Source organism: Montipora capricornis, chromosome 4 (genome assembly GCF_036669925.1).
Source record: "Montipora capricornis isolate CH-2021 chromosome 4, ASM3666992v2, whole genome shotgun sequence".
Lineage (NCBI taxonomy): Eukaryota > Metazoa > Cnidaria > Anthozoa > Scleractinia > Acroporidae > Montipora > Montipora capricornis.
The window spans coordinates 51,334,430-51,361,929 of record NC_090886.1 but is presented as its reverse complement, the minus strand read 5'-3'; the positions used below and the strand labels follow the sequence as shown (position 1 = coordinate 51,361,929).

The 27,500-nt window shown below is 40.0% G+C and overlaps 4 protein-coding genes across 5 annotated transcripts in view; 2 read left to right on the top strand and 2 right to left on the bottom strand.

Moving 5' to 3' along the window:
* The window catches only part of LOC138047332 (guanine nucleotide-exchange factor SEC12-like), a 14,291-nt gene extending 12,659 nt beyond the window's left edge, over window positions 1-1,632 (bottom strand). The window contains exon 1 of the mRNA XM_068894128.1: window positions 1,423-1,632. Coding sequence (XP_068750229.1) covers window positions 1,423-1,545 — 123 coding nt within the window. The 5' untranslated portion in view covers window positions 1,546-1,632. The remainder of the gene's footprint in view (window positions 1-1,422) is intronic.
* Window positions 1,633-10,533: 8,901 nt separating this feature from the next.
* LOC138047312 (uncharacterized) lies at window positions 10,534-12,868 on the top strand. Its single transcript, XM_068894109.1, has one exon. It carries the CDS (start codon window positions 10,655-10,657, stop codon window positions 11,906-11,908), a length of 1,254 nt encoding a protein of 417 aa, XP_068750210.1. The 5' UTR covers window positions 10,534-10,654; the 3' UTR covers window positions 11,909-12,868.
* Window positions 12,869-16,957: 4,089 nt separating this feature from the next.
* Window positions 16,958-27,500, top strand: part of LOC138047330 (uncharacterized) — an 18,034-nt gene continuing 7,491 nt past the window's right edge. For both annotated transcript variants that reach the window (XM_068894126.1, XM_068894125.1), the window contains exons 1-6: window positions 16,958-17,131; window positions 17,233-17,307; window positions 19,245-19,286; window positions 20,113-20,243; window positions 23,193-23,255; window positions 23,450-23,617. In XM_068894126.1, the coding sequence (XP_068750227.1) occupies window positions 17,053-17,131; window positions 17,233-17,307; window positions 19,245-19,286; window positions 20,113-20,243; window positions 23,193-23,255; window positions 23,450-23,617 (558 nt within the window). In that variant the 5' untranslated portion in view covers window positions 16,958-17,052. The remainder of the gene's footprint in view (window positions 17,132-17,232; window positions 17,308-19,244; window positions 19,287-20,112; window positions 20,244-23,192; window positions 23,256-23,449; window positions 23,618-27,500) is intronic.
* Window positions 24,839-27,500, bottom strand: part of LOC138047329 (uncharacterized) — a 2,693-nt gene continuing 31 nt past the window's right edge. Inside the window, exons 1-2 of the mRNA XM_068894124.1 lie at window positions 27,327-27,500; window positions 24,839-27,228 (exon numbers count right to left, since the gene is read on the bottom strand). The exon at window positions 27,327-27,500 is cut by the window's right edge and continues 31 nt beyond it. Coding sequence (XP_068750225.1) covers window positions 25,001-27,181 — 2,181 coding nt within the window. The 5' untranslated portion in view covers window positions 27,182-27,228; window positions 27,327-27,500 and the 3' untranslated portion in view covers window positions 24,839-25,000. The remainder of the gene's footprint in view (window positions 27,229-27,326) is intronic.

Below are 27,500 nucleotides of genomic sequence, written 5' to 3'. Positions count from 1 at the left end.
GAGTATTTACTTGTCCCCTCTTTAGACAGTTATCCCTGATCTCAAATATAACACAGCAATAGACCTTTTTGCAGATGCGGCGGCCTTTTGATTTCTATTGTTTCAACTACTTACTATGGGATGCCCAGGGGGCAAATACATATTAATTTGCCCCCTGAGCATCCCATAATGTCTTTCGAAACAATAGAAATTAAAATGGCCGCCGTATCGGTAAAAAGTTCTATTGAAAGCGCACCATTTAAAAATCTACATGTAACTACATGTAAGTTAACCCTAAAAGATTACTAAAATCAGTGCATAGACCTTAATTAGAGAAAAAAACCCTATAGAACTTTTCATCTTAACAGCTACATGTGATTGTCGAGATATCACACAACTGAGATCAGCTGGGTGAAGTAAATGTATGTATTTGAAGTGCAGGTTGTAGACAAGTGGTAGAAGAAATCCTCACACTTAACTGGACAATTCAAGCACTGTCATTATTGCCTCTTAATATAATTTTAGAAACCTGAAAAAATTCAGGTGACTTCCAAGACTGCTGCCTAACAGGTAGCCTGTACGCGTAGCCCAAACGGGCGCCTCACTTATCACAAGGTGATTTATCCTCACTTTTAATTAATTAATTCTGGGCTCTTGAAAAAAATGACTCGGGCTACAAACTTTTAATGTTGGAAGCCCAAAGGGCTCCAGAAAAATTTTCTTAGGCACCAGCCTTGACTTCTGCCATCCCGGGGCAATGCTCTATCACAGAGCTACAGTGTATGAAGCCACTCAGTTGGGAGAAGGTCAATTTGTTGGGGTCATGTCTTCCCATGAAAGGGAACTCATAAACCCAAGGGTTCGAATCCTGTTAAAGCCACCTGATTTTTTCAGGTCTATATAAGAGACAATTGCTTAAATTTGTTCAGTTAAGTGCAAAGATCACTACCAACGTTCGCACAGAGTGGTTTTCAATTGAGTGTGAAAAGTAATTAGTGAATGGCTTTGGTTTTTCATTACTTCACTCAGTGATTGGTTCAAAGTTCTCGCACCACGTTTTCAACCAATCAGAAGTGAAACCAAAACCAATTGTGTCTCGCACGTGCACATTTCCCCACGCTTTGTGTCGGCTATGTGTAATTACTTTGAGTTTTGGTTGGTTTACTGGATTGTCTCCGTTCTTTTTGATTGGCCAAAGTAATAACTTTGGTTTTGGTTTTACGACACTCGATTGAAACTCGCTCTAACATCAGCTGATTTTCGACACATCAAAATGTTTATAAAATGGACATTGTAAACCAGCAATTTTAAACGATGGCGCCACCTTCTTTCTTCTGATTCACCTTATGATGGAGAACCTAGGAGAATGGTTCGCAGCACACGAAAATTACTAGAAATATACATGTAATATTCTTGGAGACTGCTGACAAAAGTAACACAAACCAATGCATTTGGAACGCCGGTCTTAGCCGCTCCACCACCGCCAGCGATCAAGAAATGCTCCCGGTCCAAAGCATTTACGGCATAAAGTGGAAAGTTCGTCGTTTCGAGAGTCGTAAAGGGCATCTTCTTCCTAGATACAGGAACTACAGGTTTTAAGGAGGAAAGTTTGTTTGCAAAAGAGCACTTGACGTGGCTGGAAGCGTGGTTACAAATGTAATTTATCATATCTTCAAATACGGCAAATGAAATGTACCCTGAGATAGAGGATAAGGTATACGGCCGGAAAGGAAAGGAAAGGAAATGAATGGAAGGAACTTTATCTAAGTGTCTGAGCTTCTAGCGCTGGAGCACTGATTGGGGACACTGTAAATTGAAATTGACAAATCAACGCAAATGTCGCAAATCAAATCGAGTTACATCTGAGAGCCGTTTCCTGCTTACTATACGTGATGACGTAACTGTTAGGTTCGCAAGTATGATCCGGAAAATTGTGGTTTTACATGTGCTTGCTTTTGTGGAGTGTGAATCAACGGAATCTGATGTAATCTTCGGGAACGTTAAGCCTATTGGAGTTGTAATCTTAGCAGAATCGAGTCTAGCGCTGTTATATTTTGGAGTGACGTTTTCGTTGCGGTAGCCGTCGTCTTTGCTTAAATTCCCTTATAATAAGGAGAGCTCAGTAGCTAACTTACGATATGTCCCGAAAAGTGTATCTTGCAAGTTCAGCGGACAAGTAAAAGGAACCTCCACTAAAACAAGGAAATAACTTTATACCACAGAACGTAATGTTTACAATCAAAATAATTTATGTTCAAACTTTTTCCAGTGAAATTGTTTGTACAAATGAATAGACCATTTTACAGTTGTAGCTAGGCTACCTGGCCTAAGAATGGAAGCGAGGCTGCCGGTGACCCTGCGTTGATGCAAACCTTCGTGCTTTAGACTAATTAGAACTAGACGCTCCATAAAGCGTGCACTAGGTTGTATGTGGTTCGTGTGACACAAAAAAGGAAGGCACTGAATTGGGTGGTATTGAACTGCAGCGTTCCAGTTAATTTTTTTTTAAGTGGGGGGTCATTAAGACCATTTGAGGGGTCACCCACATGTCGCGCCAGCAGCGACCCTTAAGCTCACACGTTCACACGTTTAATTATTTTGTAATGTCCTGTCCCATTTTGAGGTCTTTTAGTTTTTGAAGCTTTGGTAATAAATTCAGTTTAGATAGTCTGCAAAAAAACTAACTGCAAATTGCTCTAACGGACGTTTTTCATCATGTCTTGCAGTTGCACTAAGCAAGCGTATAATGCAAACACTAAGAAAGGACTGAAGGTGTTGTTTCCGCTTCATAATTCCTCTTCTTGTTAGTCTAATCTGATGCCATCAGAAAAAGCCAAGCCAAAAGACAGATGAAGAAAAAAAATAACATTTTTATACATAACTCTGAATGGAATTCTCATCGAAAGATTAATGACAATCGATCTTAAAAACACAAAAATATAATTTCTGCAGTCTCTGACTTTTATGAATAAACGGAAAGGTCATGATGTTCTGTCAAAAGGAAGAAATTGATCACGTGCTAGGCAACCATAAAGGTGCACGTGGTCACCTTCTGTCAACTGAATAAACTACGGGAAACACAGGCAGCCCAAGATCGGTGTACGATTTATAGACTTTGTATAGGAAAATATACTTAAGCTTATAAATGCTAAAGTAAGCTGTAAATGTAGAAATAAACTTAAATTACCTCTACGTACAGTTGTCCTTGTCTTTTCTGTGCAATCGGAGGGCAAACTGTGTCCGTTTTAGACGGGTTTGTGGCTTTTTGCGATGTCGTCAGTTGTCATTTCCCCTCTAACAACCAACGACATCGCAAAAATTCGTAAGCCACAAATCCTTCTAAAACGGACACAGTTTTCCCTCCGATTGCAAGTGAAGTTTATTTGTACATTTACAGCTTACTTTAGCATTTATAAGCTCAAAGTATATTTTCCCATACAAAGTCTATAAATCGTACACCGCGCTTGGGCTGCCTGTGCGGGAAAGAATGTTAATCGTTCGTTCTTTTCAGAGTAAAACAACGTACTTTTTAGCCAAGAAACGTCCGTCTTTGGTTTTTTAATTTTGTTGTAATATTTAACTGAATATTTACATTTCATCTGTCGGGTCAGGAAGCCTTCTCTGTCGGGTTCCTGAGAAACGTATCTATTTTGACTTCAGGGTGAACTACTTACACAATCGCGAGGTTGAGCGGCCATTTAATTGAAAATCAAAACATCTATGAGATACAAAAACAGACTTGCGAATTATCGCAAATCACAATGCTGAAAAACACAAAAGCAGAATAAATGGTTAAATAATTATGAAGTTTGTTACTATCTGAATGTTTTTGGATTAGACTATAGAGTAAAGGGATATATTGTCACGCAATGATGTAATTTCATGACACTCAAAATTCGCAAAAAGCGTGACTTTCATGTAAACAATCTTCGCTCTAGCAAGTCGTAGCAATAAATTGGATTAACCAGGAAGTTAAAGAAATATTGCTGACGTCACGACCGCCATGTTGGTGCCCTAAACAAAGAAAAGGCGGCCATGTTGGTGCCCCGACCAAATCCTCCTGGAATTTAACTCTATTATTATGCAAACGCTTCCTTTTGTTTTCGTTGAAAAACATGGCTGTTGATCACGTGAGTGAAAACCAGCAATTACCATAAAAACTATCCACTTAAGCTTGCATCATATAAAACATGATGAATTCATAAAGGCCACCTTTTCCAGCGAAAAAGTTTTTGAAAAAAACAACATATTGCTATTAGAGGCAAAAACTCCTTCCTATTTCATTACGTGCGTGAAGAAAGGAAACTCAATAGTGTCAACTTGTAACAAAATATCAACAAAATAAATTTCAGGCTCAAACTGTTTCCATGAAGAACCTTTTCCTTGAATTATGAAGCACAAAATAGACGACAAGCTTTCGTTTAAATAATTCTTGGCTGTCACATTTCCAGTTATTTTTTTTGCCTGAAGACTGTGCATAGTTGAGTACAAATAAAATTATACAGAAGCCAGACAACAGAGATCACAGATCCACTTAAGGTGTTCGATTCCTTCTCTGTCTTTGTTGAACCCACAAGTTACCAGAAAATATTCCATTTGGTTTCAGTGTTCTATATAACAGCACACTTGGTAAAAGATTAGAAATACAGCTCACTTTGATTTCGGTTCGACGGGCGATAGATTGTTGTCGAAGTCCATTACTGGTCGCTTTTAAGATTCCAGATATTAAATTTTCACCGCCTGTCTTGTTTATCCAATTTTTGACGTTCCATTCTTGAGCTCCATAAGGGTATATTTTGTTTAAAGATGCGCTAAAACGCTATTCGCGTTACAATGACTTTCGGCGCCATTGCAGGTTAATAATTAAATGTTCTCCTGTGTGCACCAGAGAAATCTACGCATTACCCCCAGTCCCCTCAAACCTAACAAATACGCACAGAAGACTCTATGCACAAAGACACCACTTAGCAAGCGAGTGACAGGCTAGACTTTTCATGACACGGAAAAAAGAAAGAAAAGGAAAACTAACAAACAAATGCATTTTCTAACTGGATTGCCTATGGCAACCCAGTAATTACAACAAGAACGATTTACGTGATAAAAGCAACGAGGTCTGTATCAATGCAAGGTCACCGGCAGCCTCGCAGCCATTCATAGGCTAGGTCACTGAGTAAACGACTGTAAAATGGTCTGCTTGTGACGTGTCATGGTTGCCTCACTGTTCCAAAACAAAAGCAGCTAACAAAAGCTCTTTGTGTGAAAACAATAATGGTGACCGTAATAGGTCACAAATATTTACCATGGCGGCGCCCGGGAAATTTGAAAGTGAAAATAAGTGATTCTAAAATTCATTTTTTTTTCGATCAGAAACACTTTCTTGAAGCACACGGTCGAGCAAATTTGATTGCAAACATTATTTTCTCGGTTTGAAATTAATCATTAGTGGGAGTGGAGGTTCCCTTTTTAAGAACAAGCGTTGGAAAGCGTGACGGGGATGAAAACGGTTTGACAAAACAACTGTAGCGCTACAATCTTGAACTAAACTGGTTGAAAAGAAAAAAACCGATTTGCCTCTGAATCATATTTTGTGGCCAATATTTAAAATTATCCATAGGACTATTAAATTTATTTGTTTTGAAGCACATCAATATGGCATTGGAATCATATTCAATGTGAAAAACAAATTATCGTTAAACATCTCTCTAGTTAAACGCCTCTGTTCATTTTAAATTGTTTTAAGTTTTTTGCTCTTTTCGTATTGTAATCTTACTCTCCTACAAGACTCTCTTGACTCTCCTCATGAGGGTATGAAGGTAAGAGAGGTAATCCCTCATATTGGCCCTATTCATATCGTAATCCCTCTTAAGTTATTTTTAGATCCCCTGTGAGATCCGGTATTCCCACGAGGGTTAACTGATAGCCAATCACATGTCCTCATTTTTAACTGATAGCCAATTAAAGGTTCTCATTTTTACCAATGTTGACAGCTGAGCGAATTCCCACGCAATGATTCGCGTCGTTCGCGAAAATGGGGACATGTGATTGGCTTTCAGTTAACCCTCCAAGGAATCCCGGATCTCGCAGGAGATCTAAAAATAACTTAAGAGGGATAACTATAGGAATAGGGCCAATAAGAGAGATTACCTCTCTTGCCTTCACACCTCTTGCTCTCCTACAAGACTTTCTTGAAGAACTCTCTGACACTCATGAAGTCATGCTTAGTTCACTTGCAACGACAATTCAAGACAGTTAAGGTCTCTTCAACTCTGGAGCTTATGTCACAACTTTATATGCGACAACTTTGACAAAATATGTCCTAATTTTACGTGGAAAATATATTTGCTGACAAAACTAGGGTTTGCCAGATTACCTTTCATCCAATGTTATAGAACAAACCAAAATACATTTGGCTTGGCATTAGATCTTCCAAGTGGGCGAATAGGCTAGTTTTGAATTCTGCAGCAACAAAAGAACAGAGTTGAGGTTCAGGGGAATACTTAGCATTTCGTTTTGCACAAAACAAAGGAAATGCAAATTATTTCCCTGAACCTCGGCTCTGTTCTTTTGCATTCTCGTCACCAGTCTGAGAGCCTCGGGTCGACCCAAGGCTCTGGGAAACTCCATGTAGGAGATAAGGAGCCGTAGGGTTCTTACAGCCAAATATTGGCTATTTGAACCTCACAGCGCCTGCTCACTCCTCGTGCTAACATGAATGCACCAATTAGAGACGCTTTTGATTGTTCTTCACGAAAACTAATGAGAAGACACTTTGTTTCAGGGTTCCCCAGAGCTCCTCTCTCCCTCAGTCAAGAGAAGAGCTCTGGGGGCGAGATTTTGTTCTTTTGCTGCTGCCCAATTCGAAACTAGCCTAGTGTTCATAAGCGCATGCCCAAGTCCAATGCAGTACATACATTGCCATTGTTACTCATAAACTATGTCTTTAAAGTAACGCATAAACAAATGGCCATTGGTGTAATTCGGCCGGAGCTCGAGTTTGCCATGAGAAACAGCTGGTTCAAAGCAGGTTGCAAAACAAACGCTTTATGTAATGTGACGGCTAACATTTCAAGTCTATATTACTAACTGCCTGTACTCTTCTTTATTTTTTGTAAATATAGTTTTCTGTAATTAATGCTGTAATACTGTTGGGTACAAATAAAGTTGTTCTTCTTTTTGTTATTCATTTCATTTATACATTAGGGACAAAGCCCATGGAGGGTCAACATTAGGACACGTAGTCCCTTGAGTCGAAGTCTGAGCGTTTACCCTCCAACCAAGATACAGATGGTTTTCACAATGACGTCATCAAATTAGAAAACCAACATCGCAAAGTGCTATAGGAGGTCAAAGATGACCTAGAAATAAATATTTTTTTCAAGTTTCCAGTTCCATGACGTCTTTCGTCTCGAAAAAACAGCATTTTAAATTTCCGAATTGTCACCTTGCGTGACACCATGATACAAAAAAATGTCTATGCCTATGAATCTCAGCAATCTGAACTTTTCAAGTACATGAGGAGATGTGTTCATACACATGTACTTTATCTCATGAGCGAAAAGTAAACGCTTTCATTGCTGAGTGAATTCCAGATGCTCGTGTTGATTTCTGGCCGCCATGATGTTGCACAACGTCCGTCCAAGTTGCGTGAAACGCTTCGACATAACTTGTGCGTGCTTCCACCTCTTTCGGCTGCACAAGTCCTTGTCGTTGACGACATCCGGCGGGAAATTAGGGCTTTCTCGTCCGAGCAGAAAGTGATTCGGCGTTAAGGCTTCTTCATCACGATAATCAGTGCTAACATGAATTAGAGGGCGACCGTTCATTAATGATTCCACTTCAGCCATAAATGTAAGCAAAGTTTTATCATTGACGCTGCTTTCCCACAGCTGCTTTAAGCTCTCTTTTCGCAGACTGAACGAGACGTTCCCACGCACCTCCAAAGTGCGGCGAAGACGGGGGATTGAAGTGCCACTGCACTCTTTCGTTGGATAACTGATCACCAATTCGCTCACTGTCTAGACCCTTGAGAGCTTGTCGGAGTTCCTTTTCGGTCCCGACAAAGTTAGTACCGTTATCCGATCAAATATTGGCTGGCCTTCCGCGTCAAGCCATTATCCTTCTTACTGCTATCAAGCAAGAATCAGTGTCCAACGAGTCAGCTATTTCAAGGTGTACCGCCCACGTAGTCAAGCACGTAAAAAGCACACCGTAGCGCTTTTCTGTTTTCCTTCCATGGCGCACAAACATTGGGCCAAAGTAGTCAACTCCGGTATTTGCAAAGGGCGGCTGCTGATATCCCAGTCTCGAATAGGGCAGATCAACCATGACAGGCGGTTCGGGTTTCGCTCGTAGCCTACGGCACGACGGACAACTTGACGAAATCCTTTGAACCGTGGCCAGCCCTTTCAGGATCCCATACTTCTGTCTCAGCTCGTTCAAAACGTGCTTGTTACTTGTACAGTACAAACGGAGGTGATTGTGCATTACAATTAGACGCGTTATTACGTGCTTCAACGAGAGCCGAGCTAGCTTGACCTGATGATGATGATGATGATTACGTGCTTCGGATCCAGTATCCAAGGGTGTCGAGTCTCTTCAGGAACGGGGGCTTTGCGTAGGCGACCGCCTACCCTCAAGCATTCTGCTTCATCGACGTAGGGGTTAAGGGCGCTGAGTCTGCTTCTAACTGATAGTCGCTTGTTTGCTCTTAAGGCTTCGGATGAAACGAGTCTCTTTGACTTTTTTGCACGGCGATCGTCTCTGCGTTGTGAATTTCTGTGGTGGTAAGAGACGACAGAACGCGATACTCTGCCTTTCTTTGGCAGTCTTCGACACCGAACGACAAATCCACCCCAGGGTGGTCTTACATGTAGATCCTTATATACCCCTGTATACTCACGTATACCCTTGTATACCCCTATATAACCACGTATACCCTTCTATACCCATATATACCCATGTATACCCCTATATACCCTTATATACCACTATATACCCATGTATACCCTTATATACCCCTGTATACCCACGTATACCCTGGTCAAAGGGAACAAAGACCGGGGTACGAGGGTGTGTCGGCCCTTAAACCATATGTGACAAACCCACGCCTACTTGCAGCTCCAAACCGCCCTTGTCAATATAGCGTAGGAATTGGATGGCTTATATATTCAAGGGAAAAGTCATTTTATCTGTCATATGGTAAGCACTGGAGTCGCAGATTACAAAGTGTGCGCACGCACCCTGCTAAAGGTAACATACATACAGGCATAAGCTTTATTTCATATCGAATTTCCGAATAACTACAGGAGCTAATATCTTCGAGACATTACATTTACAGCTAAAATACATAGCATATACAGATACCTACTAAATACATAATATTTAAAGATATATTCATTAAAAAGAAAAGCCTCTGTACAAAATGCGGCCCTGGATTCGTGCCCCCTGCATGTGTTGTAAACCCTCTGTTTGTGTTGTAGCTCGCTGCAGAGAAAACTCGACAGCTAGGTAAAATAAACAACTAACTACTACATTTTCCTTCGCATTTATTTATTGAAATGTCCTTCGAAAATAGTCGGAAGTGGCATTTCCGAGACCCTAAATTTCAGCTTTTCAGGGGGAGCCTGACCTAGTGTAGTGAGCGCCTTTGGCGCTCGAAACATTCTTCGTGTGCGTGCACCTTCACATCTCAGGCTACGCCCCTGCCTTTTTGCCAAAACCAATACGTACACTGCTTTAGAAATTCTTGGAGACGTACAGTTGATGTTCCATATCATAGTCGAGATTACTAGGCAAGCCAAAACCGAGCTGGCTTCGTTGAGTTGACAGTGAACGTTTCTAACTCGACTCGAGGACAACAGCACCGAGTTTAGAGACATGACGGTAATACACTAAATATTTTGCAGTTTTACTATATCTTCCAAATAGATTTACATAATACACCGATACGACATGCAAGTATAAATAGCTAAATTATTTGTCCAGACAGGACTTTGGGTAAATAAGAAATTACTCTTTCTGTCAAAATTAATACCAAGCTTATGCTCGTTATCAGACGCAAATTAATGCTCAGCGCTTAAATTAACACCCCACTAATATGCTACTTAAAAACTGCGAATTATTTCTTCATGCAAATCATATTACCTATTCTTATTAAAGCAGGCAATTTTTTAAAAAAGGTCTGAATTTTCAAAATATTGGACGTCCTTTTCCGCTCGTTTAGCATCACGATACCACATGGATTAATTAATCGTAAGTTCTCGTTATCTCGACCGTGTTCAAATACAAAGGACAGAATACTCGAAAGTGTGTAATTTTTATTTGCATTTTTTATTTTCTCTGATGAAAAACGGCTTTGAAATAGCTGTCGTTATTATTCTATAACTGGATGACGTTTGGGGAGGAAAGTCGAGTGTAGATTTCCCCACTAGTCTCAAGGAAAAGTGAAATAAATCAGCGACAATTTGAGGGTTGATATTTGTTTTCTTAACGTCGGTAGGGTATATCAGTCGAGAACCGATTATTACGTATCACGTGATTAAAGTTGATCAACATAACATAATGTCGCAAAGCAGATGGTTTTCGAGAGAAAATTATCAACAAGGAAAATGAAGCTACTAAGGCTAAAGTAGACAAAGCCCTGGGAAGTTTTCGATCAAACTTCACAAGGATTTAAATGGTCAAATTTTGGGAAGGATCTACAGCGAGTAGCACCATGAATTTTACGCGACCTCCGATCCCAAAGGGAAACAAACTCTTCCTACCGAAAATTGAATATGCAAAGCTAACTGATGCCAGAGGGTTTGATAGCAAAAACATTGAACGAGTTTCGCCTGAAAACGAAAAGAGCAGCGAAGATTTTGAAAACTTGGAGAAAGTACCTCTTCTAAATAATGACTATTCCTTGGGCAATTTCACTCGTTTTTCCGTATTGCCACCTATCAAGGACGGCGTTCGAGGAACAAGAAGGCTTAGCCGTGCACTGAGATTTTCACCCACTTTGTTTGGCTCTGAGAATGGTCCTGGTCCGGAATCGAAGAACGGATTGGCAAAACAACAGATGGGCGACTATAGGTCGCAGAAAAGTGCAGAATATTCAAGTGAAGTCTTTAAGCGCCTGCACAGGGGTTCTCGAGCAGATGACAAACTCGTAAAAGATCTCCAAATAGTCGGGAAACATTGCGTTAGTGATAAACGTGAAACGCGACAGATTCCGGATCAAGGGAAGTGTAACGCGAGGAGACAAAAGGCGCAAAGATCGTTCAGTAGTCCGACTTCTTCCGAAGGCTACGACTCAAACTGCCAAGGATGCCAGATGATTTTAATGAGAGAAAATTCGAAAACTGAAGGTGCAAAGTTGATGGGGAAACTCGTCGATAGGCAAAGTGACAGTGCTGCTAGGCATGTGTGTAGTAAAGGAAAAAAGTTTTCAAGGTCTGTGGACAATGTACTTAGCAACAAAGTCGTTTATGAGCTGAGTAGGAATAACAAACCAAATCAAAACCGATACAGAGAGGCAACTTTAAGTCCAAACCCACAGAGAACGAATTTATTAGCTTTTGACTTTCACCCTGGCGTGAGACCCGTCAGCCGATGTGAAATAAGCGTCGATGTCAATGAAGGAGAACAAACAGTACTAGAAAAACACATCGTCGAACTTCCGTCAAAACATGGTCGCGGAAATCCAAACGAACCCAGAGATGTATCAGCTAATGATAAAGAAATTATGGGCTCAAATGGAACGCCGCAAATTCAAATTTTAATCGATTCTATCGACAGCGCGAAAGAGGAATTACCTAAGGCTTCCAAGGAAATTCCCTACACGTCTGCAAGAGAGCAACGGAGGCGATCGGCGCTGTGCAGAAACAATTCCAAACAGGTCGATGACTTCCTCTTAGTTCATAATCTACGAGATCTTGGATTGCTATGAACTATTTAAGAAGCTTGTCTGTTCGTTTACCGCCTCATGTTTGATATACCAATTTAGTTGCCCAGAAACGCATACGGAATGAACAGACAGGTGACGAGAAAATTCTTATTTAAGTCAAAATTCACCTTCATTCTGACTTTCGGTTATGAAAACATGAGACAAAACAATGATGTTATAAATACTGTAGCGTAATAAAGGCGAGGGTTTTACATGGGTGAACCCTCATTAAAGGGTTTTCTTTGAGAAAAAAACGCAACAAGATACGAAAAGGAGAATTATTCATCGTGTTTTCTTATTAGTATAATTTATTCATGATGTTTCAAGACTTCTTACTTTGCTGTAATATGCTTGCGACGCCGTTTAGAATGACAAATGATACTTGAATTTTTTTTCATAGACGATAAGTAAAAATTCAATTGAAGTTCCAAAATTCGAGTGCAATGTCCCCGATCCACGCTTTCGAAGAAAACTACAATATAGCTGAAATTGTTAGCTTTGAACGGCTAAAGAAAATTTAGATTTTTCCAGTTCAGTTTATGGTAAACAGCAAGAGTAAGCCTGAATTTGCGGGGGAAAACAGTAAAATTAATTGCACTCTTAATAGGTCATTTCTTGCCGTGGTTAACCATCGAGAAATAGCTTACATGCAGACGATAAATGAAGAACAATAAGACAATTTTCATGATACTTTGAAAATTAGTAGTCTGTAGATAACCGCTCTAAATCTCGGGATTTATAAGCTTATGGGCTAACAAAAATAATGAACTGAATTTTATGGAATGAGTTCAATAGTCTTCTAATCATGCATCCGATCAGCTTTCTGACCTTATAATTAATCAGTATTGCCAGTATGGCAGCTGTAGCATTTTCCTTATTTTAATAACCAAAGAAAAATGTGCAATCAAAGTAGTAAGCTGTCACTGTATTACTGTATCCGGGCTTAAAGTCCTTGTAATCGCCAACCATGCTTTCATTTCCTTTTCATAAAAGCTGAACATTGTGAAAATGGATTTGCAAGACGGTCCCATCAACTGTCGGTCTGTTACAACTGGCTTTTTGTCAAAAATCTGCATAAAATTAACCAGCAAAAAAAAAAAGAGATAAAAATTACCCATTTCAAAGATTATAAGAGAAAATTAAAACATAGAAAAACTGAAAAAACTTTAATTACAATTACAAAAACGAACTGAAAAAGGATGAAAACCGTGAGTCATAATAACAACTATAAACTATTCAGAAAAAATACATTTCAGACACAATTTAAAAACTACACACTCTGCTCAAGTTGAAATCTTCTTAAAACTTCACTGATGCTTAAAAAGGGTGTCCTGGAACTTCTAACATGTTTAATCATTGTCAACACTTTTAGTTGTAATCGTAAATGATTCGAGCCCAGGATCTTAACCCATTGACTCCCAGGGGTTCCCCATTGACGAGTAAAATCGTCTGGCGTTAGACAGAGTAAAATACTAAGTCTGGCCGGTTTCGGCCGGTTTGGACGTCAAAGTGTTAAGTGAAGTACGATCAATCGTCCGGGTGAGCATAGTCCAAAAAAGGACTGGTAAGGATGACATTGACTGACGTTTCTACAACCTGAGCAAAAGTCATCTTCAGAGTCGAGTGATTTGCGTAATATCAGTAGATGGTGTAAATACTCTGGTCGTGGATGTGAATGGTCAACGAAGTCGTGATGTTATTGGTCGACTGTCAGTTAAGCCTCGATGTCACTGGATGTGACGGCGTTAAAACATCACACCTCTCAAGTTCAACCTTCCGGAAGCAAAAGCTAAGTCAATAGAGAGATCTGACATCGTTTTAACGGAGAACCACAGGCCGAAATTTGCACAGTCGCCAAACGTAGCACCGGTGGCTTAGTTGGTTGAGCATCGGGCTGCCACGCAGGAGGTCGTGAGTTCGACTCCGGCAGGGCCAACAGTCAGGGTCTTTAAATAACTGAGGAGAAAGTGCTGCCTTTGTAATTCTATCCCCAAAATGGTTAGACTTTCAAATCTTCTAGGATAAAGGCTATAAACCGTAGGCCCCGTATCACAAACCTTCAATGTTCATAAAAAAACCTGTGGGACGTTAAAGATCCCATACACTCGTCGAAAAAAGTAGGGCATGTAGTTCCCGGTGTTAATTGTGGTCTGTCCTTTCCTTCAGCAATTTGGTCGGCTTGGCGTAATCTTCTGAATGGACTACTGATCAATGAGACCACATAACAGCAAAACAGACAGTAATCAAATTGAAGGAGTCCAAGTGCTGAAACTGGTAAAAGCTGTTTAATTCTGGTTTATCTCTTGCCTATTGTATGAAGATATCTAGAAACTAGGAAAAAAATGAATTAGAATATCACATAAACGTGATCCATGCTAAATCTTTCTTATGGCGACTTACCATTGCGCACGTCGTACATTTCTCTCGCCTTTTTAGTGCGAAGTCCGAAGGACGGGAACTATTAGGTTTAGAATGGGGCATGATACTTCAAGTAAGCAACATAATATTTCCTGATTAAAATTCCGGTGTCAGATGTCATTATTCCAAAGGGTCGGACACAATATGATGCTTTACTTGACACAAAATAGGTTGAAAATTCTTCAAATTCTTTGTTAGACCACGCGTAGTGGTGGGTAAGTGTCTCGAAATATTTCATCCAGGGGTAGGTGAGTCTGCTGGTCTTTTGAGAACAAAATGGGAAATGTCGCTGATTTACTCCGGCCCCTAAAGATGATATATGGTGGATCTCCGAAATCGTCAACGGCGAGAGAAGGGTAAATCGCGTGTCTCGCTCTTAGCGGACCAGTCCGCCATTTTGATGTCGCTTTGCTCGCTACGTATGAAAGGGAAGTTTTGGTCTATTTTGTTGCTTCTATTTTATGTCGAGGGAATCTACCTGCCTACTTTACAACAACAAGCACGTTTATGGCAATTAAATTACTATTTGAGCCTTTGGTTTACTCAAATGTGCCTTTGTCGCTTTTATTTCCTTTGCTTTGCCGACCCTCAGTCGAGGAGTGGATAGAAGACGCTAAGGCTATTTGTGAAAGTAAGGGATTAAAAAAAGAGCAGACCGCCCTTTTCCCGCTGGAACACCTAACTGGAGAGGCTCGTCGAGAAATCCTGGAGAGGGGGAATCACAATTCTTGCAATGGAGCATTGTGATTGGTCTATTCTTCCGCTTATGCTTCCGCCTCCGACAACGCAGGTTTCACTGGATCGTAGGCGACGGAGTCATAAGCGGAATCGTTGTTCTACTTCCGACTTCGATATTTTGATTTTCGCTAGATCGTATCGCTCTGTGCTTGTGATAACGACTCCAACTCCGTCGCTAGTGAAACCCAACCTTTATACAATTGTGTGAAAACGGCTTTTCCCTCGTACTGTCAGTTCATATGGACTTGTTACGAGACCCTGGAAACTACAAAAGCAAGAACATCGCGCTTCGTGCTAACTTGAAAGTGACCATGTACAAGAGTCCTTTGTCCTTAGTTCACAACTGAGTTTTGAGTAAATTACTCGAAGGTTTTGATTGGCTTTCTTATAGAAAAAGGGTGTGGTTTGTGCAGGGTCAGGACCGAAACAGCGAACAAAAACACGAGAACAAAGAAACTTGTAACTGTGCCTCGGCTCGTGAGCAAATTTTTCTGTTTCTGAAGCTACCGTTGTTCTGGGGAACAGCGGATAAAGAGATAAGAAAGGGGCCGCGCAAGATAAACCTGGAACAAGAAATGCGAGAGTTCAATGCAAAGGGACGCACTTGAACAAACTAATCGCATTAGCCAGGGAGCTGTTTCACGTTTTCAGTTGGTAAAAATTCCTTCTGTTTTGAAATTATTATGGTCATATCGGGGTCTGACACTTGCAGACTGCAGACCACAGCCTGACTACAGACTAATCCTAAATCAAAGTTATTGAAAGCTAACCGTTTTAAAATGGGTGCTTAGACTTAAATGCTGTTTATCAGCGCTATTTGTTGGCAGTCTCGCTACAGTCTGCGGCCTGCAGTCTACATTTGTCATACACCTTGTTCATATCCCATAGAGAATTCATGCTACATAATTTTCTCTCTTCTAAGAGAAGAAACCTCACTGCGTCAATTTTGAGGCCCGTTTTAGGACATTTCAGTTGCAATTCTAGCCGAACACATATGATGGATTTCTAAACGATTTGAAGATCAAGATTGAATAATGCACACTCCTGCGGGCTCTAAAGACATAAATTAACTCTGGTCAGTGTAAAATGTAGACTGCAGACCAGGGATAAAAGGCAGAGTATGGTTCATGATAATGTAACTGTTGAAAAAGCCCAAACCCTTTAAAAGTGCAAACAGTTAAGCCTAAAAATTGTTTTATGCCTAATTAGGCCCAATGTTAGCACTTCTAAAGGTAAGGTAAGGTAAGGTAAAGTCTGCGTACGAGCCAAGTGGCCCATTAGGCCGGAGCTTATCCCGGTTTCTGTAGCATGAAGCAACTAGGAGTATATCTACTCCCCCTGGATGGGATGCCAGTCCATCGCAGGGGTACCCCCGGCATTTTCGCCGTTACCCATTTAATGACTTTAATGACTTTAATGACAAACGATAGGTACTCCCTATAGGGCTTTTCAGTAACTATTTATGCACCTGGGTGGAGGAATAAAGTGTCTTGCCCAATAACACAACACAATGTCCCCGGCCAGGGCCCGAACCCGGACAATTCGATCCGGAATCGAGCTCACTAACCACGAGGCCACCGCGCCTCGCACTTCTAAAAGGCTCGGGCATTTTCAACAGTTACATTATAACCAGGTTAGTCTGCATTTCACCCCTTCTGCAGTCTGCACATTACACTGACCGATTCATCTCACTCTTCCACTCATTCGTGTAATCCCTCACTTTTGCAATCTCACAAACTGACGACACAATGGGATTAAGTACAGCATCAACAAAAAACATTTAATATTGAAGCAACTCGCTTCTACAAAATTCTGATAGTAAATACCAGTCTCAGTCGAAAGTCTTCCCCAGTCAGCAAAACTTTCTGGCGTTGCACCTTAGCAAATTAAAGGACTGGGACTAGTTTAATCAAATATGGCGGCCGTTAGTGATTTCAATAATATCATATCATTTTATTTGCGTTGATTTAATCCATCAGCTCGCTACACAAATGTCAGTTATAGGTGGTTTGAATGACGAGGAATCTGGCCCAGAGAGCACGTGGATCTTACTGCAGATCGCTGATTCAGGTGCATCGAACACGCTTTGAGTGGTTTCTTAACTATAGTTTGGTTGACCTTGTCTTGTAGATGGATGAGCATTTACGTATGAATGATTTGTCCTTCCTCAGCTTTTCCCACTGGCGGATTTTCCCACAGTATTGGTTTTGAATCGGCAACAAAACATGGCTTTGTGACCGATTTTGGTAAGTAATTCACATTGTTGTTACTCAATGCCTCTGCTCGCGTTACCACGTTTATATTTGGAAACAAAGAAAAAATTACGTATAATATTGGTCGTTTGGTCACTTTTTAAAGGGAATCTCACCCTCTTAGCAAACCAATGTTGAAGCAGTGACTTATTGTTTCCTTTTTTGGGAAATGCATTTTAGACAAAGAAAGGAATGAAATTATTCAATAGTAGTTTGTGACAATCTTGACTGTCCTCCATTTTTGGGTAGTATTTCAGAGATAAAATTTTTTGGGTTGACGACGTAGAGGGAAGTGTCATACCACAAATCACATAATGGATTGGTTTCTTAACTACCTCGCGAGCAGAGACCCGTCAATCATTCTAGATAAGTCTTCCCTGCTTATCTAGGAAAATCACAGGGCCTCTGCTCACAGGGTATTTCTTAACTAGAGGAAGAAACTGGAAGAAATCCTCTTGGAGCAGAAGTAGGAAAGTCAACTACCCCCATTAATAAAAATGCTGGTCATCTTGTCTGAAAGGGGCAACCCTAAAACCCGGAATCCGGAATCCGGAATCCGGAATCACAGTACAATACAGAGAGTAAAAACTATCCTAAACATTCATAAACGCTAACCTTAGGCCTAATTAGGCCTAAACAAACGTTTTTAAGCCTAATTAGGCCTAAGGTTAGCTTTTGTTAATGTTTAGGATAGTTTTTACTCTCTGTATGGTACTGTGATTCCGGATTCCGGATTCCGGGTTTTAGGCTTGCCCGTCTGAAAGTCATCTGGCCAGAAGTGATGTCAGCCAAACTTCTGCATTAGGTCACTGATGTCTTTTCTTATTTACCAAGTCACTCCTAAACTGCCCCCATTGACAAGTAAAATTGTCTGGCATTAGACAGAGTAAGTCTATCAAGTCTCACTCCTAGAAGTCAATGGATTTAGTCTTTTCTTAAAACTTGGCCTGGAAGAGAGTTCACTTCTTTTTGGTTTTTGGTTTCTTTTCTTTTTTCCGAGAATGTTCCGGCAACTTCCAATGATTTACCGTCGACTTTGACTTCTCGACGACTCGACTTTATTTCCAGTCCCTCAAATGCAAATTGAAACGCGACATTTTAGAACGTTCTGATACAGTTAGGACTCATTACTCGACATTAAGCGCAGTTTGTTGGAACATTTACAGGGAATATTGGATTGAATGTTTGTTGTTATTGTGCTAAAGAACATTGGTTATCTGGTTTTCCAAATCAGGTGTGAGAAATTGCCCTCAATGCGTGAGATCAACGTCTTTGGTCTGCAGTCGTGAGAGACTCACACATAATGCGTGAGAATTGGCAGGTATACACTCATCTCCCACCAATGTTGCCCAGGTTCAATTCCCAGACTTTGTGTCATGTGTGGGTTGAGTTTGTTGGTTCTCTACTCTGCTTCAAGAGGTTTTTCTCTGGAATTTTGTCTTATTGAACCGATGACATCAAAAGTGCAGCCCGCTGCAGATTATTGAACTGTTGACCAAGAAAACCTGGGGACAAGGTTGTGTTATTTTTGGTGAGCAGAAAAACAAAGAGCGAAATGGCTGCGAGTAGGTTTACAAGTTTGAGCGAAGAAAATATTAGGAATATTTTGAATAAATAATGAAGCAATTATTGAATGAGGCATTCTTAGGATATGACCTTCGGCCTCAGTGGATAACACCCTCCGAGATCTGCAGAATTCTTCATATCCTACGAAAGTTGAAGTTTTGACTGCTTAACCCATTGACTCTCATTCGCCCTTATTGCTAGGACCCCTTGAGTTGACGAGTAAAATTGTTTGGCATTAGACAGAGTAAAATCTGCTGTCTTATCCCCAGGAGTCACCATTTACTGAGACATTCACCCCAGAACACATTGGCAACATGAAAGGATGGTAGTCTTCCATTAACTTGCCGCATGATCTTTATTTTTAGATACATTCGCAGTGTTTGTGATTTCATGTTTGCAAAATGCAGGTAATATGTGTGTTATCACCAGAAAGTCCTAATAATGTCAGCTGTAAAATACATGTATAAAGGCAGCATGAATGACACAGTTTCTGCAGCTAGTTTTAAATTTATCTTCAACAAGTGAAAAAACACAGGGCTTGAAATTAGCAAAAAAATCCGGTCGCAATTTTGCGACAAGATAAAAATTTAATTTTGCAATGAAACAAAATATGAGCCCACAATACTTGTGTTGAAAGAAACCGCTGAAAATGGCGAATGATATCGAAGGAATGGAGTTGTGCACATAACATCGCAGTGAAATTACGCTACAATTACGCTATCTTCAGATTGAAAGAAAAGTCAAGGCGAGAAACAAAATAATTTTGTCATTTCTTCATTTATTTTAGTAAAAAGAATAGCAAAGTGGCAACTGCTAACCCTTTTGTTTCGAAAAAGCGAAGATGAAAGCAAGTCACAAATTTTCGACTTCTCCAGATATTTTAGTCGCAAAGGGAAAAAATTCAGTCGCAAATATGACTGTATTGGTCACAATTTCAAGCCCTGCGCTAAAATAATTTTCCAGTTTTGGAGAAGGGTTACTGATAGAGATAAAGCATCTGCAGTTTCTGAAATTAATGCCAAATACCTTGTCCTGGGTAAGAGATAAGTCTTTAGTCAAAGACTTGACAAAGCTGGACACGTGACCCAACAAGTTAATGAAATAGTAGTTATGGAAATATATCTAAAGAGAAAGTCATCAATGCTGACCAGTGTTTACCTGTTTAGATAGTTTTAAAGTCATTCTGCTCCTGAAGTGTTTCTGAAGTGCGGTGTATGCAATGACCTTTTGCAGCATCGTTCAGTCTTCCATTTGTGAGTGAATGTCATAAGGAGTGTCAAAACATTGAGAAGATTGTAGAATTGGATGGTATCATGCAAGCTTACCTCAGTAATCATGTGGCAAACAAGGCGAGCTTCAGGCAGGCCAGTTTTTTTCCTTTCTTCTAAGCAATACATAACAATATTGTTGGTCTCTCACAATTTTTTCTTGAGGAGAACGTAAGGCATTATGTGAGTCATCTGCAAAGTGGCGGGTGTATAGTACAATACAATATTATTATATAGATATTGATGAAATACCAGGATTTCTCCTTTTACTAAAAAATCATATCTTCACCGCGCGCAGTGAACGTATCATTTTTATCTTTCACATGTGAGGATATCGCTGTCGTCATGGTAACGAACACGATTAGCCAATAAAAGGCGAGCTTCCTCTCCATTGTACGATATTTTTTGCTTAAATATAATTCTTCTCTACTACATTAACATTTTTATTGCAAATTTTACATTATCATGATTTGTTATACATAACTTTCATATCTTGTTTCATGTTACACAAGATGCGTGTTTTAGTGGTTGGTGAACAATTTTTCATCATTTCGAAAATGAATAAAACAAGTTGTTTTAAATCTAGACATTTCATCAATATATATATAATAAACAGAACATTACATGGCCGCTTGGGGATACGAATTTTATCTTCTCGTGCTGAAAGTACAGTGCAGACCAGAAATATGCGTCCCAAAAAACGCGTGCGAAACGAGCATACGAAAATTGCGCACACGCGTCTGCGTTTGTAACACGCGCATCAAAAACGCGCATTCATCAAAGATAATTAGTATGTATGAGTTGGCCCATTGTCTTTTCATTGTTTAAGTTTTATTGTTAGTTTCAGCGCAAGACAATGGCTATGTCAACAGTGAAGTCTTTGACAAAATTTCAAATAACGCGTGCTTCCAAGGGAAATTCGAGTCAACAATGCACTCGCTTCCGCTTCATATTTAATTTCAGACATTTGAAAATTACTTTCACTTCTCGCTGCATCAACAAATGACATAATGAGGGGAATAAATATTTTCCTGTGATTAAAACGTAAAACAGGACTATTTTCAATTTGAAAGACATCGGTTTTGCCAACAGAAATCGACGGTCAGTAAAGTTAGTCGATCAATAACAAATATCGCTAAGAGCAAGACTTGGACGAACGGCGCAGTGAAATGCAGTAAAATCAACGAAATAAGGAGTATATTCATTCGCAAACAAAACTTACTTACGCCATCTGTAATACCGGTACTTTCTCGTATATTTCAAAATAATTTTTGTAATGTGTGCGTGACATTCAAAAGGCGTCTCGGCATTGTGTCCTTTTGCGAATTGAAGCTGTATTACTTCAGCAAGATTCACTGGAATGCGCTCGGAGTTGAAAAATCTCCCCTTTAAGATATCTTCTGCACCAATTTCTTTCTTTAGTTAAGCTTTACGGAGGAGAATTAACGCGGGGTTGGCTGGAAGCATACGGAGTGAAACCCTGTGTAACAAAAAAAGCCGAATTCATTCAAAGATACATGCGACTTTGCGTTGCCGGCTGTTTTATTTTCTTTCAGTTACTCATGAATGCAAAATATTGTTTGTTCAAATTGATGGTTTTACAAAACAGAGTTTTATTATATTTCATTCAGTGAATGTCGAAAGAATTTAAAACTAAGTCAGAGATGTATCCAGAGTGCGTCATTGCGTCCTGGGACGCACTCGTTTTCCTTTCAATTGGACGCAGGAAAAAAATCGGATGTTTATGCAAATTGCGAACGCCAGGACCCCATGCGAACGGCGTATTTCACAAGGAAATTGAACATTCCCATTTCTCACAACGGAGAAATGATTGAGTTCCTTAAATTTCAAGGTTAGCTGCTATTTTTGTAGTCCAATAATTTCATTTTGTCAACCATTATGTCCAGCTTCAGAAGTCGAATTTTGAATTCGCACGTGTTGCGTGACATGATCTGAGCTGCTTTTTACGTGAGACAATCGGCGACACTTTCGATCTGCCGCCAGTGATAATAAAACATTTCGGTCGAAGTTCAGTTTGTTGCATGCTTTCCAAGTGAATTTCAAGCATTAGTTCGCTTATCGTGAGTGAAATAACAGAGAATCCAAAGGCAAAGTATGTTAAATTTTTGTTTTGTGCGACCCTGTTAATAAAAAAAAATAATTCCGGGCGCACACGTGTCATTGTCGTCTCGGTTCTTGTTGTGCACGTAACTTGCCTGTTTTGCAAATTATGCAATTTTTTTTCGGAGTTAGTGTTATAATGAACGTGTTTAACATGAAACTTGAATGTATTCCATCGCTTGATTATTAACATTGGCCATGGCGAAGTCACGGACGCACGGGCCGACGATGAACTGTGCATCGATCTTAACTTTGTAGGTTCGTTTCGAAAACTCACAATGGTCAGTTGACACCGCTCTTCAATTGAAATGTTCTGGTAAGTTGATCACAGAAATTAAATATTCATTTTATCGTCTGTCTATTGTTTCGTGGAACAATGAACATCACATCTACGATACGAGTTTGCATAACAAAAGAAAAAACGCGCATCAAATGCGCGTTTGGAAACGCGCATTTAAAAACGCGTGTGCGCAAAAAACGCGCGTGCGTTTTGCGTCTGCGTAGGACGCATATTTCTGGTCTGCACTGTATCTCTCACTCATTCGCTTCGCTCACTCGTGAGAGATACTTGCAGCACTCAAAGATAAAATTCGTATCCCCGCGCGGCCATGTAATATCCTCTATGTCTTTATTTAATGAGGGTGACTTGTTAACCTTTCACAGTTTTCTAACATGTGACCCTCAAACGAAAAATATAAACAAATAATAAAATTTAATTTCAGAAATGCTTCATGTTGAATCGTTTGGAGTTAGTTACAGAGTTAATTTACATACTAAATTTATGATGTACATTTCAAAGAGTTTTGACGTTTTACAATCACATTTTACATTAGGTTAAAGCTTTGAGCCCCAAAATACTACACTTGTTATTGAATGTGCCTTTTGAATAAAAAAACTCAATTTAAGCCATCTCTTCTTTTACAGGGGAACTCTCTACTTGTTACAGCTTGCAAGACATTTGAAATGGAAAAAATGCAAAGTTTACAGGCATGTCCTAAAACCTCTGTGTACTTGTGAATATTATGCTTGGCTGCATTCAAATTTTATATTACATGAACAATGATCAGAATCTCTACTGCACTCTTTTGGTCTTGGTCAAGAATTCTAAGATTGTCTGGCCTTGAGTTCAGACAACCAAAAAACTGATAGTGTTTTTTAACTTGTTTACTTTTTTTTCCCAGGACAATGTTGAGAGGAAAAACTTAAGTGGACATTTTGCTGTTGTGTTTGGGTGTGTGTGTGGACTGCTCAAGTTACCGCTGATTAAGACCCAACAGCTTTTCCTGTTTTCCACACTGCGTACAGTGATTGCCAGCGCAGTAAGGCTTGGCAATATAGGTCCCTTGCAGGTAAGAACCTATGATCATTGATGAATGTTACATCCCTTGTTGATATAAAATCCTGTGGAATTGGGTTGGAAAAGGTTAGGTACACTGTAGAAGATGTCCAGGGGCATGTTGATTGAGTTTTTAAATTACTGTACTCTGGTTTGGACCAAGAAATCAAATTAATTTGTTTAGTTTTAAAGCTGAATTGTTTTTGGTGTATAATCTGCTTTAAAGACTGTATAGTAAAGCTTGATTCTGATTCAGATTTCCAGGTTGCTCACTCTACACTCTCTCTTTCAAGAGGGGAGTCTTTTCTATCAGCCAACCCCATATGAGAATCTGCTACTTTAAGCTGGAACTTTTGTTCTATTAACTAGTACTACTCTAAGGCAAATGGAATTGTCACATCCTAATGATTTATTTCTCTTGAGCTGAAATACATGCTGAGCAAAAACCAAGCATGATCTCACCCATATTTGTGCAACCAAGCTTCCAGGTGATCTGGTGACGTAATTTGGAGGACTGGGATGAAAAATTTTGACACCGTATCCCACAACCGCGTGCGTCCTTAGGTTTTGTTTCCAAATTTCCTGCAGTATTTCCATTCCCAAAACTCAACAGATCATTCCGTGTCTCCCACATTTCCTGTTACTGAGTGAACATTCAAGTGGAAACTGCCGAGAAATAACCTTGCCTCTGCCATGTTGAATTGGGAAATAACATTCAAGGCCACAAGCGGTTGTGGGATACGGCGTTAAAATTTTTCTCCCCAGTCCTCGGAATTATGTCACCAGATCACATGGTTACGGGTCAATGATAAGCCAAATGATTTGGTTTGAAGCAATGATAAATTGCTTAGTCTCATTGTACATGTAGCAATGATAATAAGGACAAAGGATTGGCATTTAATATTACAATTTATAGGGAATGTTTGTTAACATTTTTTTCTATTACTTTCTAATCAGTCAGCCAAGAATAACATACTAACTGTTGAAAGTGCATTGTCTCATTTGCTCTCTCTGAAAATTTGATAATCTCTGAGCAATGATGCTTTGAAAATTCGTAATTTCACGAAGAATGTATCGGATCAATAGCGCTTTTGCCACCCAAGAATTTATCAGTTTTTGATTTCTACATGTAATAACTGGTCCTTATTAAAGCTAAAAGGCTTAAAAATGGAGATTTAACTTAGTTTATTAAGTTCTTTTAGGTTTTAAAGTCAATTTGTGAATAGCATGATGCTTTCTGCGAGGAAGCCTGTGTGTTTTATTGTTCCTGAAAAGCCCCTTTGGGGAGGTTCAATTAAGTATGTATGTACATGTATGTTTATGAAATGAAATGTAAAGAGTGGCATCAGCAAAGATTCCCTTTTACTTTCACTGGCAAAAGCTTTCATCTCCATTCTTATGACTCACTTAACTCGTTGTCTTCAGCACCACTCTCATCAGAGCTGCTTTCAAACTGGTATGCAAAATTTGGATTCTCTTTGAAAAACTGTTCAAGTTCATCAATTATTTTGAACTGCAAGTGAAGAAATTTCAGTTCAACATCAAGCTCTCTTATGCACTCTTCATACTTCTCGGGGGTTGCGATAGATTTTTCCAAGAAAGTAATAAGTTGTTTGACCTTTTCGTGCTGCAGAAGGGAATGTGGAATCGGCAAAGACTGTCCATAAATCTCTTCCGAGAGCACAAGATATTTTAAAATTTCTGACATCAAGATGGGGTGCGTTTTTGAACGGTCCAACAAAGCTGCCACGTTTTGCTCAGATGGAAGTTTGCCTGGGGCATCAAGTTTTGCCAGCATTTGGGCATTGAGTGACTCCAACCAGGCATTGATTGCGTAAAAACTCTTATATGTAAACATAAAGTCTACTGGAAATTCGGAGGGTGCCTTAAAGTTTTCTGAGCCCAAAACTGGCGCATCAGACATGTGCTCGTCCAACAAAGAGAATCCATTCTCCAGTGTAATGTCTCTGCTTTTGTCATCCATTTGTTGAAGTGTGTTGGACTCGCGGATGAAATAATGTTGGCAGTACTTCTTCTTCACACAGATTCTCAAGTCTTCTACCAGATCTTTCACACGATCCCCAATCAGTTGTAGGCTCCATTCATCTGCTGAAACAGTTTCAAGTTTCCAGAGAAAAATCGTTTTTGCTGTGTAGGTAGTGATCACGGAATGAAGCTTAATGTATTTCGAGAACAGGTACTTGAAAATAAGATAGCATAGTTTCTGCTCTTCCGTAATTGAGGTCATCAGAGTCTTTTCTGCAACTGAAAAAGAGTACCTCCAAAGGGTCTTTGGGAGCAAGCCATGGCTTTGGGTATCGCTTGACATCCCAGTTGCACTGTTACTTGAAACTTCCCTTGAGCTTTCCTGTGATGTCACAAACTTGGGCACAAGTTTGGATCTGTTTTTAATCATATTCTCCTCAACATCTGACGTCTTATGATTATTGTAGGCTTCTTGGCTCTTCTCTGTCTTCTCAAACTTGGGGAAAACATGTAATTCATCTGGTTTACTGGCAACACTTGCGATCTCGCTATTTGTTGATGACTCCAGGTGGCATCCATCATGATGCAACTTGTCATCAGCATCGTTTGCCACGTCAGTGTTGTTAGGTGGCTCTGCGGTTTCCTCTAATGTCTCAAACTTGGGCACAACATGGCATCCATCTTGTATCACCTTGTCAATGAGCTGTTGTGTCGGCCACCCAGAGGGCCTTTCTCTATTGATCCAGTCCTTAGCACAGCTGGGCCATTCCCTGCAAGGCACTGACAAGCTGACGTCTTCCGTTAGAAACAAATGCCTGCAATTATCGCTCAAATCACTAATGCACGTAACCACGTGGACTGCAGGGCCCGCTTGTCCTACATACTGGAGATAGTTGGAGAGCGACATTTTGTCTTCCTCTCTAAACCTATTATTGGTTTTGTGATGATGAAGAATCCTGTGAACATTTAAAATAGAAGTTATGATTGTCAGAACACTAAACATCTGCTCAATAAGTAGCTCAGATGAAAAAAGCCTTCGCCCTCGATTTGCAACACATAAGTTCTGCAGATCCGAGGTCAAATCAACGTTCTCGCGAACCTCCAACTCAACATGGCCAGGGAACATCGAAGGTACGACTTGCAGTTGCAGTGTTGTCAGCGAAAACTCTACTTCAGGTGTTTGTGGTATTTTTTCGCTTGCTGAGATGTCCTTTAAACAAAGATTGTAGTCACATTCAAAAGATAAAGCAACATCCCGCATGATATCCTCTCCTTTGGCGTCTATAGGCTGCATTATCGGTTGAATAATAGGAACATCTTCTGGCATGCTTCCCACACGCTCCGCGTCAAATCTCTGATTCGCGAAGAAACAGTTGTCAAGTTCAAGACAAGTACTGTGTTCTAGAAGATTTTTCGTTGTACCCGGAAGAAGTTGTTGTATCAAATTGGACAAGCTAGATTTGACTTGCCCAAAGCAGGTTTTCTTTATCGTGGTTGACATTGTGTAGATGTTGAAATTCCAAGCGCTGTAAGGGACTCCCTGAGGATATTCAATTTCAAATGTGCCATCTTCGGACTTGGCTTTTGCCATCGTCACAACTTAACTCTTTACGGCTCAGCTTCTCTCTTCTCGGGAAACTAAATGAAAGCAACAACTTTCAGCAATCGGACTGATTCTATGAAATTATAGAATAAACATTGTCCACTTTCGAGGAATTGAAAACTGACACCATTACCTGAATACCCAGAAGAAGAGCAAGCTTAGTGATATCCACAAGACTTGAGTAAAACTTGCCAAAGCGAATGACGAGAGATTCTTTTTATAAAGTAACTGGACTAGATTTTTGAAAATTTCAAAGTCACTTCTGCTGGATTGTGTGTTCGCTTCGTCGTTTCCGTGTTTTGTGCCA